Below are 16375 nucleotides of genomic sequence, written 5' to 3' on the forward strand. Positions count from 1 at the left end.
TGTGTGTGTGTGTGTGTGTGTGTGTGCACGCGCATATGTGTATATATGCCTATAGAGTTGTTTGTGAGCATGTGCTTTACCTGATGTGTGTGTGCATGTGTGTGCAAGCATGAATGTGTGCGCTGATGTATAGAACAAAGCTTCCTGCGGCTTTTATCTCAACGTTGGTTGTTTTGCGGAGCATGTCGGCTGCTGATAGCCACTATCAGCCACAGCCATGCTTCTCCACCGCTTGGCCTCAGTGATTTTTTTTTTTTTTTTTTTTTAACCACAAAGCTGTTCCTCCCTCACTCCTCCCTCTCCATCTTTCCTCATTCCTTCCCTCATTCCTCCTGACCTCTAATCCATGTGTCCTCTCTCCATCTGTCTGACCGTGATGAACTCAACCTCAAACTCATAACCAAAGTCACATGAACCCACATATTTATGACTTAACTCTACATGTGTATTTCAACCTACTGAAAAGGCACATTTAAATGTATATGTTGATGTGCATGCTACCTGACAATGAGGGTTTAGTGGAATAGGAATACCCATAAGTCCAGAGAGATACGTTCTTATCATATTTGTAGATGTGATATCCTGATCCTGATTTTGACTTGACAGACAACTTAAAGATGTGAAATCACATAGGGTGCAAGTAAATTCTACATTCTGAAAGATCCACAATCCCTCCAGTTTGCTTCTATATTATCCTTTTTACATTACTACAGTATTTGTGAAAGTCTGTACCTACATTTTAAAAACAGCATGAAGTCTGTGGAAATTTGGCCGAATGGTCCGTGACAGACATGGCAACCGACAACCAATGAGATCTTAAAGTAATGAGACATGACTTGAAGGTTGAAACAGGGGATGATTGATGTGCATTTAGTGACAATGAACAAGGTATTAAAGGACTAATGTAATGCTTATTTACAGAATTTACAACAAAGCATGACAGACTGCACAGAGAGGATGAGGAAGGGAATAGGACCAAAGGCAGTGCCAAAAAATTATATAAATAAAACTCATTGTAGCTTGTCAGCATCAGTCCAGTTCAAAACAAACAATGTCTCTGTGTACCTACAATGTCAATTCCCTTTAAAATACTGTAATACAAATTGAATTCGATAGTTTTAACAAGCAAAGAAACACCAGTTTGTCAAAGATACACAAGCAGAATGAGCAAACAGGGATTTTTTGGGGGGTTTGTTTTAAGGAGTGGATTGTTTGTGAGTTAACAACTAATCCAATCAGTTTAGGTCAGATCAGGAAGGACAGGTGTGTAGACCAGGTGTGACTGCACCTGTTAAAGATAACAGGTAGATAAAGCGCATGAGAGAGATACGTACTTTATAACTACAAAATAAATAACTCTCCCTCATGTTTTCTCACACTCTCTCTTGTGACAAATCTCTACCTGCATTCACAACTTTTAAATGTCAGGGTAAAATTAGGGCTCAGATAAAACTGTGACACATCATGGCTTTAAGATTGTCAGAAGCATGCTGGCATTCAGTTGACCAGATATTGGGTGTACAGGGGTCAGTCGAAGTGTGAGCACAGCTGAGAAGCCTTTGCAGGATTAAGTAAAAAACAGTGCAGCCCCACATGGTGGCTGGCTGAGATCTCTGCATCAGCACAGCACATTTGTCGAAAAAACACAGATTTTGCAGCAGTAGAGGTTAGGGACAAACTAGCCTAATTTTTTAGACATTTCTCAGAGTGGGTGCACGGGTAGCACAATTAGCTGCACAAAAAATTTAAATTAAAAGAGACTTTTAGGCTTTGCTTGAGCTTATGTGAGTTCAAAATCAATTTTACAGATATACAGCCAATGAGACTCTGAAGAAAAATACACAGTTGTGTCGGGGGTAACTGCTTTCAATTCATTTTAATGCCATTGTAGTGGGAATTGTCCTTTGTGGATTGCTCGCAACAGAGCATTGATTTGTTTGAAGATTTTATTTCAGTTTTTTGATGTTGTACTGGAAGAGAAGGGAGAGGGGGAACTGGAGATAGAGAACAGGGTGGATGGATGAAAATCAGAGTGAGTAAGTTGCTCAGTTTAAATAGACCCTTGGGCAGCCCTGTGGCAATGTCAGGCTCTCCAATTTGGCTCAAGGCCTTTGTCATATGCCGTACCTCATTTCTCTCCCACTTTTGCTGTCACTCTCCACTTCATACTGTTTAATAAACCATTTAATCCATGGAAATAATTTTAAATGTAATAGATCTTCTTGTGAGTTTTAAGCCATCGTAGACTACTGGTAGGAAGCAGCATTTGTGCTATCAGTGCAGAAGATGCACACATGTATACTGTATGTGCATACATTTAAATGCAAAATGTACACAAAATCATGTTCCTCCTACATACAAACTTTCTGCTCTTTTGTCTGGCTGTTGGCAGCTCTCTATCTCTTTAGTCAGCCACTTTAGGTGAGGGGGTTTGTGACTTTAACACTGTGGGGCTGTTAAGAGTTGCTCTATAGGAACCCAAGAGTGGAGCAGCAGAGTGAATGTGACTCTCAACTAAGTTCAAGTGCAGCTCTCCACAAACCATTTTCCCTCATAACAGTACATGTTTCCTGGCAGCCAAGTGTCACTGGAGTGCCACTTAAAGTACAGGCATAGCACCTGTGCAGCTTTGGTGTGTTTTGTTCCAGATAAGTATTAGTTCTGTTTATGATCGCTCCTAATGAGCAGGTTTGCACCTTGCATGGCAGCCTCCGCCATCAGGGTATCAATGTGTGTGTGTGAATGGGTGAATGTTTACATGTATTATAAAGCACTTTGAGTGGTCAATAAGACTATATAAATGCATTTACCATTTATCATGATTTGGGGACACATCCATGCCCAGAATCATCTGTTCCTGTGTCAGTGGGCCTTTGAAGACTCTTATCCAAAGAGAATGCAGGAGAGCACTTGGTTATGCAAAAGTCTCATGTAGCTCTGCACCACATAAAACCCAAAACATCTCATCTATTGTATCTTTAACTTCTGTTGCATTCTTCTTTGTGTGTTTACAGGAGGTTATTTATGTCAAAGAGATGGCATTAAGGGGTTAGGGGCCACCCTGACATGTATAGTCTGTGTGACCTCTTGATATTGGCCTATCATCTTGTTATTTTAGATAATTATTATTACCAATCAGATCCCTCAGATCATCAAGCATGTGTCTCCTCAATATACCCAGAATTAAACCTAAATCAGGTAAAGGTGCATTTAGTCACTATGATGCTGTTCACCGGAACAAACTGCCCGTCGACCTGAGATCTGCTGCAACTGTATCTCATTTTAAAAGCAATCTTAAAACATTGTTTTTCTCAGGCTTTTGGTGGTTGTATGTGTATGTGTGTGTATGTGTGTGTTTGTGTGTGTGTGTTTGTGTGTGTGTGTGTGTGTGTGTGTGTGTGTGTGTGTGTGTATGTGTGTGTGTGTATGTGTGTGCCTTTGTATGCACCTGCTGTAGTCCATGTGTGAGTGCTATAGTAGGAATAGGACAGGGGTTATAAAAACTGTATGTACCATATATGTGTGTGTGTTGTATGGGTGGCTGAAAGGTTAATTTATTTATATGGAGTATTTTATATATGTGTTTTCTATTTCATTTGTTTAATATGTTCTGTGTTTTACTGGAAAGCACATTAAGTTTACCTGTGTATGAAATGTGCTATACAAATAAAATTGACTTGACTTGACAAATAGCAGCAAGAGAGACAATGCCGTGTATTTTCCCAAGCATGGCCTTGGTACAATAAACACAACAGTCCTGCCTCAGATGTCTCCCCCCTCGTTTACTTTGCGCATATTCACCTCTCCCTCCTTCCTGCCCTCACTTTCTTTGCTCCTTGTCTCCGTTGCTCAGCAGAAGCCCTGAGCCCTGTGGAGTACATATCCATTTTCAACCTGGAGGTTGTCAAGCATGCTGTTGGTAAATAAGCAAGCTAACCCATAGCTGTCAGTTGACCCATTTCCACTTATCCTTTTCCCCATCTCCACCTTCTACTCCATGTTTCCTTAACCTTCTTTCTCACACCAGCACATCCTTTTCTCTCTTGTACCACTGTGAAAGTGCGTTGCTTCAAAGGGCAATAGAGAGACCAACAAGCCTGGCCAGCCTCTGCCATTTTCGATTCTCAGTAAAGGTTGTTTTATTCAAAACACCTTGTAACAGATTTTCTTCACAGTTAGCCTCAAGTCAAGTTTTATGTATCACATTACATACGCAGGTGAGCTCAATGTTCAAATTAAAGGATAGCAAAGAGTGGTCTAACACAAGAACATGGTGTATAAATGTACAAAGTGCCTGAAGCAGAGGCACATTTGACAACAAAATGACTCACAGATCAATGATGAATTTCCTGCAAAGTTTCAAATAAACACCGCACTCTTTACTTGCTCCTTGGAAAAGGAATAGGTTTCATTTTAAAAGGAAGGCAGCATGTTGCAGATGTTGTGGGAACAGCAGCTCCACAGCAGAGATAGACAAACAGGAACAGAAAACAGAGCCCAGGGCCAGCGCAGGTTAAGCATGTTCATTAATTTCTGTGGTTTCTCTCCCGCTGGCCCTGCTTGCTTCCTGGACGTGCCACGGATCTTAATAGGCTTTGGATCCCTGCTCACGGTTTTGTGGCACACAGAAATGCCCTGAGACAGAGAGGGGGATATAAGAGACAAAAAGACAGAGCGAGAGAGGGAGACGGTGATAAATAAAGAGAGATGACAGAAATTAAAAGATAAAGAACATATTTTATAGGAAATAGATGAGAGAAACTAGACAGGAGAAATAATGGCTGGACAGCTCGACTGAAAAAAAGTACTTTAATTAACAAACTGTGCAGTGTCTGCAATTATTAATCCAAGTCAATATCAATAAAATGTCATTGGCATCAACTTCTATTTACATCTGCACACTGAGCAAGCCTCTTCAGACCGAAACAGATGCTGACACAGGCCTTTAGATGTCACAGTAATGGCTACATGCGTATCATCTTAGTTGCACACTGTGTAAGCAGCTTGTCACCCATACAGGCAGTTTGCTTTACCTTTAATGAGTCAGCTGTACAGGTTAACACTTAACTGATGACGCTGGACCGGCTTAGAGCTGTGTTAACTGTGCAGGGCCAGAGGGCACAAAAAGGACCCCATCAGCGAGCTGCTTCCTGAAGCCTCACTGTTCCACCAGGCCCCCATGCGGAGCTCCGTCTCTCTAAAGAGACTTCAAAGGCAAGCATTTGCAGACCCGATGTGGGCGTTAACCTTTGACTCAGAGGCTCTCTCTGTGCACACAGGGATAGCCTAATTGATGCTATGCACCGCAGAGAAGGAATAGCTTGTCCTTGTGGGTTACAGCTGTAGAATAGAGTGCTTTAATTTCTGTCTCTTACAGCATATGGAGACAGACTGTGCCTCTAGCACAATGACAACCTTTTTTATGATCTCTGCTGAGCAATATTTACTCTCTATAGTTGCAAGAAGTGCAGATTTTTGTCTTATTCAACTTTGGACAAACAAACTGATCTGTGGTCCCCATACAACTTTTTTCCATTCATTTCTGTTAAGAGGCAAAATAACCAGTCCATGCATTATTTTTGCACCTTGAGAAGAAGAATTTGCAGAAGACAAAACCCTAAACTTAGATACACTCATACATTCATATTTTCATAAATAAAAAGATTTTTTTGAATGAAAATATGAGTAAAAATATTATTGGGGACCACTAAGGTAGGCATGGATTAGTAGGCTGGGTGCAATTTTCCACCAAGCCTATGGCCTTTAGATAGACAGATACTGGTTGTGCGGCTGGAGATACCGTCAAGCCCCTGTCGCTCCTTGTCTCTCCTGATAATCCTGAGTGGACACACAGTTCACTCTGGTTAATTTTCCACCTCATGTCTTGGCTCCCTCCCAGAGAGATTGACAGAGCAATAATCTAGATAAAGGGATGTGGTGACTGAAGGAAGGTACCAGAGGCCTTCTGTATGATTGGATTTGTGTATATTTACTGCTAACCACATTAATGGTTGTTTAAGGGACAATAGCTGTGCAAATTGCACAAAACAGAGCTGGCTGATGGGTTGTTGGGTGCGTGAATGGACAGACGGATGAGTTTGATGGATGCATAATTCATGCCGTATGTGTGGTGTGTGTCCACTTGTAGATGGTTAGTTTTAAAAAATGATATCTGTTATTTAAGAGGAAGGAAGGAAACTTCAGTGTTGTTGTTGTGAAAATGTTTGTATCGTTGCTCAAGAACCACACAAAGACATAAAGAAAGCATTAAACATTGTTACTTGTTGAGGCAGTTGTAGACACTGTACAATCCAATACACAATCAATAACAATTATACCAATATCCAAATACCAATTATCTTGTATTTTTGGAGAGAAAGCATGTTGTTTAGCCAGCCCTTCCTCTTAAGCCAGTCTCTTCTCTAAAGATTGCAAACACAAACCAGACAGCTTCATACTTCTCCAGAAGCAAAGTTAAAAACAGTCCAGTCCCTAAATGGACACTTGCATAAACTGTTACTCCCTCTTACAAACAAGTCTGGTCATAGGATGATCTCACACCCTAATGGGCAATAATTTCAAACAAGGACATGCTTCAAATTAAGCTTGTGATCTCATGATCCACACAGTTTCTAAGACATTAGGCTTAAGGCAAAGATATCTCAAGGTAATCCCAGAGGTGAGCAAACAACCCTCAGATAGAGACATGTTCAACTAGCCTAGGTGTAGGATTTCTTATACCGCAGTGTCACAGTGACATTACTAACACATTGAATTGAGAACAAACATTGACCCCTTACTTTGAAAACAACATTTGTTACATAATATATACATGAAATACATCAAATGATAACCACTATTTGAATCTCTCTCTCAAGCTATGCAAGTGATTACAAGCTTTCTGCTGACACATTTGTATGTTGTCAATATTTCACTGCTCTTATTTGAACTCTGTCCCAGTTTGCCTCGGCATCATAATAGTGTGATCTTCTTTGTGGCACGTTGGCGAAATGCTGGACCTGTAAGATGGAACAACAAACTCTGACGTGGCTTCCCACACTTTTTTGTCAATAATTAATCAACAATGGAACCTATGTTTCCATTTGAATTAGCAGTGATATCGCTACTGCCGTTACAGAGAGCCTTTCTTAACTGATTATATTCATGGTGTTCTGATCTAATTTTAAGACTGACTTCATTACAGTGGCATGTTGTGTCTCTTTGCCAGTTGACTACCACTCGCACAGCTGAGTCCAGCCAAGCTGTGGCAAGGTGTTGTGGCAGAGCATCATGCAGCACCATAGAACATTGTTTATGTGTGGAGTGTTTTGGTATCCAACCATGTTTTCCCTGCCAACATTGAGTCCAGTGGTGTGTTGCAGCTAAGGATATTACCTCTCGTGAAATATAATCGGGGCCTTTTTCTTTGGTTTCTGGTATGCCACACCAGACAAGTATCAGATGTTATGAGGAAATTCTCCAGAAATCTATTTTGAGTATTTGTTTGTGTGCTTGTGAAGAGCCAGTGCTCATTAAGTCAGGTCATTAGTCAACATGGGAACATTACATTTTTGTACTAATTCCGTGCATGACACTACAATGACACACTGAATGACTCCCACATGACATCCAGTAATGAGGCTAATGTGTGTCCGAACACATTTGTGGTCTTCACAAACACACAATGCCTACAGCTACAGGTGGCAGGTTTGGAAATAGAAAGGGACAATGAAATTTTTCTTTGCCCTTGGATTCCAAAAAGCTCCCATGGGCACAGAAAGTGTTTGTACCCTGAACTGTCTTTGAAGGCTTGGATTTAACACTTGGTTGACATTAATACTGATGTAGCTGTGTTTCTCCTTGTTTACAGGATACAGACCTACTGGATATAGCATACATAAAAGATGCCAGGAATGGAAAATGCACCAAAACGCCAAAGGTAAGCCCATTAGTTTGAGTTGTTTGCCCAGAGTCAGTTAGAAACATGGATATGCATGTAAAACGATTTCTTCAGATGTGTTTAATATCCACACCTTATATATTTTTCAATAGTTTCTCTGTTGCTCTTGTTTCCATCTGTTGAGGTGCCTCTGGGAACACAATGAGCAATGTATTAAAAGGACAGGGCAGACATTTTTGGGGGGGTGATGATACACTTTGTAAGTGTTTGTTTTTGCACAAAAGTAAAAGCCATGAGTGGGTGTGAGTCTGACCATGAATCAGAAAATGTCTTTATAGCTGTCCAGCCAAAAACTCTGTCCTGGATCGGAATGAAATCAGTTCAGACGGTTGTAATGATTAACATCTGATTGACTTGTGTGTCTATACCCACATGTATATGAAATGGGTGCAGCTCTTTGTATGGGAGGTGTAGTTAACGACTTTCATAACTTCATATTTTGCACTGAAGTTACTCTTGATTGATTTGCATTTGTGTGTAACTGTGTGTGTAAAGCTATGGGTGCCATTCACGATCCATCTGCACACGTTTAGAATAGCTTTTAGACAGTGATGGGAAGACAAAAGTGAGGACGTGTGGATCAAATGACACTCAAGACTGACAAACATGATTCAAATTCAAACCCGCACAGGAACAGTACATGGATGGTTTCCCGGGAAAGCACGCCTGTCCGGGGTATCATAATTGCTATTTCACAGCTAATTAAAATGCTGTTGATTTTAAGCAATGTGAGAAGAATGTGTACACACATTTTTTTAATCTGGCACGCTGGAACTGTCAAGGAATTTGGCATATTCTGGAGCAGTTACGAAGCCAAATTCAGTTCTCGCAGTTAATTTCCCACTTACCAAGCAATGATTAGAACAATAACCCGCATTCTTATCCACTCACTCTGTTACACATCCCTACATAATGACTCAATTTCATCTTGCTTTTGGTTCTACTCAATCATGTGATGAGGTGTTATTATAGCAGCAGCAGCAGTCTTCATCGGTTTGACTCGGTGCATCGGGAGAAGCGGGTGGGGGTCGCGCACTGCTGCTCTGTCTGGGGAGTGAGTAATGATGGAATGAGTACAATAACACAGAGAGGATTCATGCATTTCTAAACAGCTTACAGAGTGATGCTACCCAGGGAGGAGACATGACCACGTGATAGGTAAGATGGTCGAAGCATTGGAAATCCATTACTGGGAGATGGAGTGGTGATGCACCCTGGGCATTGTAATGGGAGCACCAGTGAGACACACTGTCTGTGGAGTTTGATGAGATGAGGAGAGGAGAGGAAGGGAGGAAAAGGAGAGAGGGAGGGGGGATAATGAAGAATATGCAGGGATGAAAGAAAGGAAAGCAGAGAGAGTAGAAGGAAAACCAAGAAGAGATTTTTTTATGTAAGGATGAGAGAAAGGATGAGAGGAGAGAAGGAAGGACTCAAAGATGATGTGAGGTCGAAGGCGAGAAGTACAAATAACACCAGGCAGCAGTTGCTGTAAGTGGACAGCTCTTTTCATGACTTGCCTCTCAAGCATTTTGTCCCTCACACTTCTCAAGAATCTTGTCAGAACGTGAAAGGATCACTGTGCTGTTAACTTCAGCTTGAAAGAAATGCACAAAGGCTGAAAAAAATATGAAAAAAACATGAACTGTGGTTTTGCATTCATTCATACATTTTCTGCAGGCGTTTAATGCTTTGAGGGCACATGCACAAAAATACACTATAATGACTGTCATGGCAAAATAACATTTTAAACAAATTTGAATCAACTCTGGTTAAAAATGTTGCCTTGCAATGAAAATCAATGATACTGATCAATATTAGTGATCCGTGCTCTCTGTCTCTTTATCTACTGTGAGCATATGAGAGGATTAAAATGAGGAAGCAACATTTCAGATTTAAACTTAATACTCTGCAAGTCGACTGCACATAATACTCCTATTTTTACTGTCTTGTTGTGTCTGTTAGTTTTATATTTATATGCCCCTCTACTTTTTTTTATTGAGCTTGTAATGCTCCTTCTGCTCGCACTCAAGGGCTCCCTTAGCAGTATTCATTCATTCATGCAAATTGCAGGAAACCAACACACTCACCGGGATGAGATGAGATGTTGGACTTGCGATGACATGTCTCTGAAAGCTTCAGAAGTGCTTTCATTGAGCCACTCAAGAGTCCCGCGTCTCAGCCGAATATTGTCAGACTCAGATACGATCATTCTCAACAGACTGGCTCTGAAATGGGCTCCAGATGGAAGGGCTGCTTTGGCTCACCTCTTTTGAGCTCTCATTTCTACTACAGCTCAAGTTTCTTCATATTGTCTTTGAGAGATATCGGAATTTCTGTCTGAACATCATTTAGATTTGGAGCACGCCGCTGTGTTCATCGACTCATCGCAGTGTGTGGGTGGCTCGTCTGACCTCTGATGAACTTATGCCACCCTGCCCGTGGGCTCCAGCTACTCAGTTATGAGTCACACCATTTCCCTGTTGAGATACACACACACACACACACACACACACACACACAATACACAAATACATCTGATAGAGAGGAACACTCACTATGATTTGTACATTGAGTGCATTTACAGCTCATAGACACAAATCTCACACCGGAACACAAGCGCACATACGCTGACTGGGATAACAAAGCACGACAAAAGCAGTGTCCTTTGTTCTACCATGTTCGGGCTGCTGATGCTAATTAGCATGTGTCCACCCCATCATCATTCAGGCTGATTAGATTGGCCGCTTGTCAGAATGACAAGAGGCAACCTTTGTTTGACGGGTGGCTCCAGAAATAAATCACACACCCTCAGGTCTGGTGAGCAGAGCACTAATAATGATCCACTTTGTATACCCATAAATAGGTGGCAGATTTTCCATGCCCAATGCAAAGAACAGAGGAATAAAAGCATTCGCTGTTGCTTCTACGCTGTTGTGGTTGTTGTGGAGTATTAAAAATGTGGTGGCAAAGAAGTATCTGTTTCATTTTGGTAGTGGCAACTCATCAGCTGGATGAGCATAGATTTGTTTTTTTCCTTCACTTTGTGCACCTTAAGTATTCAGTATTATTCAGGAGTATCTTTGCCCATCACAAACTGTTAGTTTCAAAAAGCCAACATTGCTGGACAGTGAATGGAACAACAATATCCATGTCTACTATACAGTTCTGAAATATAATAAAGGAATAATTAAATGACAGGGTCTCACAAACGTTAATAAGTGTTTAGCTGATCTGTGGAGAGACGTACATTATATCTGATATTTCTCATTCCTGAACCAGCTGAAATTTCATGGATGTTGGCTTTCCACTGATATTTAGTGGCCACTAAAGACAAAAGAATACCACATCCAGTTTCTAGTTAAATAAGGCCATAATTATCTGACCAGTTCTCAAGTTCCACATTCACTTCACCAGTGGCAGAAAAAAGACAAAACAAAAAGAAAGAAAAAAAAGCATAATTTACTTGTCAAATCATTTGTTTATTTCATACATTTGTAAGCAGTAGGAATGTTCTATACATTTAGTTTAAAAAAATGAGTTGAGCCTAGATTGAGATCAATCCATGTCCTTTAAAATGTATTCATTGTTCTACATGTGTTAAAGCCCCTGGCCACTGATGCAGGCCCCACTGTTCTAAACCATCCATTCATACTGTCCCTTTATTAAATCAGTAGATTAGCTTGTTCCCGCACAGCATGTTCCCTCTCCTCAGCACAAACCAAATAGCAAAAGCCAATCACATCTGTGATTTGGTGTGTGCAGCTTACTATACAACTAACTTCTACACAACAGTTCACAGATAACTTGTACTCTGTTCAATTCTACCTCCTGGCACACTTGTGAGGGGCATATTGTAAGGCTCTCTCGGTACTTGTGCTTTCTGGAAGTGGTCTTCTGTCTGAATTGTTCTTTATGGGCAGAACCGGCAAGAGGAAAATGTAATCAGTATCTCACCATGCTGCTTACAGTAGGTGTTTGACAGACAGAATTACATGCTTCCTCTCTGTCTCTTTGACAACCAAACAGATATCTGTCTGTCAAATGTCCTTCCTGTGTAGTTCAGGTTGTAATATACATCTTTAAAATGGAAAAACTGGGTGATCTCTATGGCAGACTTAATTCTCAGGTCTTTCCATTTCTTATAATGGAGGTAACACAGTCGCTGCAACACTGTGGGTGGGCAAAATGTGCAGACAGACTGTGGTCAGATAATTATAATATCCTTATCTTACCACAGCACGGTCTTCCACGTGCTAGGTGATTGTTTTGCTGTGTATATGTGTGTGTGCATGTGTATGTTAAACAAGACATGAGGATCAAATAGCATCCCATGATGACTGAGGGCGATGCAGCAGAGGCAAAGGGGTTTGCCTGATAGTTCATTCAAAATAGGATTTTTTTTTTTTTTTTTGGCTGTAGTAATTTCACACAACACAGGCAGGCTTGCTTGTGGAGGCTTGTGCAAAAGGATTAATCACAATCAACTGAGAAGGGAGCAAATTGATTTCTGGAGTGCTGTCAGAGTATAGTTTACAAAGGTAGTCCGTCTGGACTGCTGCAGCCACTGTTATCAGCTAAGAAACACATGGAATTCACTTACAACTGCAAAACAAAGTCACAAAGCAACTATAATCATGCCGCTGCAGTATGATGTGTGTAATTTTTAAAGATATTCAAGGTGCTGTACATCAACAGCGACACTTTTTTTATACTTTAAGTTCCTCTGTTGGCATTCCTTAACTAGATTGTGAATAAAAATGTAATGAATGGGCTGAAGTCGGCAGCAGTATCACGGCTAAGATTTGCCTTCCCTCTAGAGCTATTTGTTCCTTCAGACTTTTACTGTAAGGTGAGAGGAAGTGGCCGCCAGCTTTGTTACAGTCTAAGTTCGCAGCAGAGCTGCTAAATACAGAGCAGCTTGTATGTCCCCAGCAGTGTAACAGGATCTGGGAGAGGCCAGCAGGCCATTATCACCACCGCTCTGTCTGGCCAACAAAGTCGGCTAAAGCTCTATCTCCCACAGCAGTAAGTGCTTAACAGCTCCTCCGAGTACACAGCAAGCTACTGTAAGGTTTAGATCCCCCCTCTGTAATATACTTATTCAACGCATATTCAAATCAGCTGTGTTGTCAGAGTGTTTAAGGCGGTGATTACATAGCTCAGACAGTAAACATGAAACAGGGCAGACAGTATTAATATCCTGGCATTTATTTTGGGCACTGCAGAGCACTGGCTTTCTTTTTCTTCTTTTTCTTTCTCCAAAATCTTGTTACAAAATACAAAACAGCCCGAAGATCCTGATTCAAGTGAGTGTGAGCTCAGTTAAAACCAAACTATAAAACATAAAAATAAAACAAAAATAATATTAACCGCTTCTTTAAATGCATTTGTACAAGTGAGGAGGGCTTTTTTAATCGACTCTCTACAGCATGTTTCTTTGGGGTGCATTAAGGCTCTTGCTGTGGCAGTGTTTATTTCCATCATCGGTGCTGTCTGGTGTGTATTGATGAAGGACAGGGTCACAGTATGTGCTCCAGCTGCAACAATCACAGCCCTTCAGATCTATCCACCTAAGAGTGGGCAAGGCCTTTGTCTGACCCTGGACACAGCTACAGTCTCCGCATGACAGGATGAATAGCAGAGAAAGCGTGGAAATTTTAGATAATATGGGTTCAGTAACATTTCATGGTGTGCTTGGTTTATTGTGTGCTGTATTGTACTGTGTACTGTCAATATAAGTTTATGCAGTTACAAAGTTAGTGGAGGACACTTCATATGCAGTATATGGACTTTGGCTGATATACGAAACCTTTCTCATCACTGTGCAGAGGCTTTCAATCACGGGCTCCATTAGTGTTTACAATAAAAATGTAAAATCTCTCACTAAATGTGAGCTAATAACAGCTCTGTATGTGTATTCTGGTGGGGACATATTGTACATCGTGATACTCAACATATATAGCAAGTCCAGCTGAGCCATGTTTCGGCTCATCACCGAGCCGCTGATTGATTTATTCGTGTCTGTGCACACGAGTGTGTGAGTGGAGAAAGGTAACATCTCTGCTACATTACGTAAAGGTGTTATTTTCAGTATGTCTCAATGATGTAATGTGTGTGCGTGTAAACATGAGCCTGCGCTGCATGATGTAACACAGTAATATATATGCAGACCCTCTCGACCATCGTCTCACTCGCAATCCCAGAGAGACAAATTGTAATTCAAACTCTGGCCTCACCTGCTGCAAAGCTACACAGTCCCCTGTAGTCAAAGGGAAATAATAATTGTTCCCTATTTACAGCCTTACATGCAGGGATCAGTGTTAACCTATGAGATTTAGTCAGATGGATGTTGGCAGCACATCTTGCTCACACTGAGGCTGTAGATAAGTGTCACGCGGCAGTGTGTTCAAATAGTGGACTTGAGACCATTAGTGTTTTGCAGTGTATTAATGATCAGATCCTTAAGAATGACAGTTGTGCAAATGAGCGCTGATGGTTTGAGAGATGAGCAGCTGAATGTAAAAGGAAACTTCAGGAGGACAATCAATGATAATGAGTCTCTCTAAAGGCCTTTGTTAGGAAGGCTGAGTGTGTGTGTGTGTGTGTGTGTGACAGAGGGAGAAATAGAGATTGAAAGCACACTATATCTCTGGCTCTGGTACTTGTAGTGAAAAACTTAACCTTACTATGTGGTTCAGGGATGAAACTGGAGCTTTAACAATCAAGTTGATTATGATGTGCTGCTTTGTCTTATTTGATAATAAACTGAATATCTTTAGGTTTTAAATGTCACCTTGGGCTTTAGGGAATTTGAATTGAATAATTAATATACCAAATAATTACTCGATTGAGAAAATGATCTGCACATTAATCGACAATGAAAATAATCGTTGATGCAGCATTGATTAAACTCACATTCATTTTTCATTATTAGCCGTAATGCTTAAGTGGACTCACTGTGAATCTCATAGCAAGTTTTGCCAACTAGTATCATAAATGTTGTTTATTGTCTCAAACCGAGACTTTGAAGCAATTGTTTCTCTAATAAGTTTCTCTTCATTGATCTGTCTGTTCTCTGCTGGTGAAGAGTTGTGTCATTTAGGAAATTCAGATAGCTTACCAGTAAAATCAGCTGCACAGAACCATGAAACTGTCTGTCAGTTCACAGGTCTGGAGAGAGAACTCCCACACACTCCCGTTTTAGACATGATTCACACACACACACACATAGACACAACATGCGAGCACACATGCAGTCATACTCACGACACATTGTGCTCTGTTGGCCACTGAAATAAACATACCATAATGCCACCGAAGCGTGTATCGTCTCCTCTCCTCTCAAGCTCTCTCTCTCTCTCTTAGTCAGTCTGGCACGCTCATTAAGAGTCAGCTCAGTCAGTGCCAATATATGAAGGAGAGATTGGAATCCGTTTCTCCTGACTATCGTTTTCATCAGAGGGATCGGCTGTTAGGCAAATGGCAGCTTGCAGTAAGAGGTGATTAAAGTAAACGAGCATCATTGATTTTCATAAAAGAAACTGCAGCACCATTTGTCATCAGTCAAAGCAAAGCAATTGATCTGTGCCACTCATCAGTGTAACCTCTAGGTGAGCACCAGAAGTATGGAATGAAATATGGACAAGGACCAAAAAAAAAAGAGAAAAGCAAAAAGCAAAGAGAAGGTTAGCATGATTGACCCTGTAGGGTTTGGGTTTTATTCTTCAGTCAATTACTTAGATGATCCCTGCACATAGATGAATTCCCCCGATGTGAGGAAGGCCATCTCATTACCGCTCATGGAGAAATCGAAAGTGATGCTCACTCTCTACCTCAGAAGCTTCTCCTGTTCCAAGATAACATGAGGCCAAGCTGCTGGACCGAGATAAATGAGGAAGAGAATGACCGAATGAATGAACAGATGAAATCAAGACTCTAATGAACAGAGCGGCCTTGTCAGCACAGAGGGAGAGTTACCCAAGTAGGTCCAGAGATGACTATCTTGGTGAAAAGGCCAGGAGCACAATGGTGCACCTGTGCAGGTAAAGTTCCCACCTTTAGCAGAAACCCTGCTGGAATGTCTCTGGCAAACTATTCACTCTGTTAAAGCAGCCCCGGATAAGAGAATTTCCTGAGTTTGTGCATATTTTTGCTTTTCTTTGTATTATCTTAGCTTGGTGCTGGAAAGAAAGAGGGGACAAGGGATATGAGTTTTGTTGTCTGCTTTATGGATCAGCCAAAAGAAATAAGAATCATTTTTCACACTAAGCTTCACAAACAAGCTGTAATATCCAATAATAGAAGGCATTCACAGTGTTGTATTTGTTTCTCGGTTGTTCCTGTTATTGAATTTAGTTAAGACAACTCCGTGGGCTGTGCATTGTCTCAAAGAAATCCAAACAGAAGACCATTGGT

At 41.0% G+C, this 16375-nt stretch overlaps 1 protein-coding gene across 3 annotated transcripts in view; it reads left to right on the plus strand.

Moving 5' to 3' along the window:
- plcb1l (phospholipase C beta 1-like) overlaps window positions 1–16375 on the plus strand; it is a 111431-nt gene that overhangs the window by 24779 nt on the left and 70277 nt on the right. For all 3 annotated transcript variants that reach the window (XR_010924374.1, XM_067571894.1, XM_067571893.1), the window contains exon 3: window positions 7871–7939. Coding sequence is in view for 2 of the 3 variants with exons in the window: in XM_067571894.1 (XP_067427995.1) it covers window positions 7871–7939 (69 nt within the window). In the remaining variant the exon portion in view is untranslated. The remainder of the gene's footprint in view (window positions 1–7870; window positions 7940–16375) is intronic.

This window comes from Thunnus thynnus, chromosome 18 (genome assembly GCF_963924715.1).
Source record: "Thunnus thynnus chromosome 18, fThuThy2.1, whole genome shotgun sequence".
Classification (NCBI taxonomy): domain Eukaryota; kingdom Metazoa; phylum Chordata; class Actinopteri; order Scombriformes; family Scombridae; genus Thunnus; species Thunnus thynnus.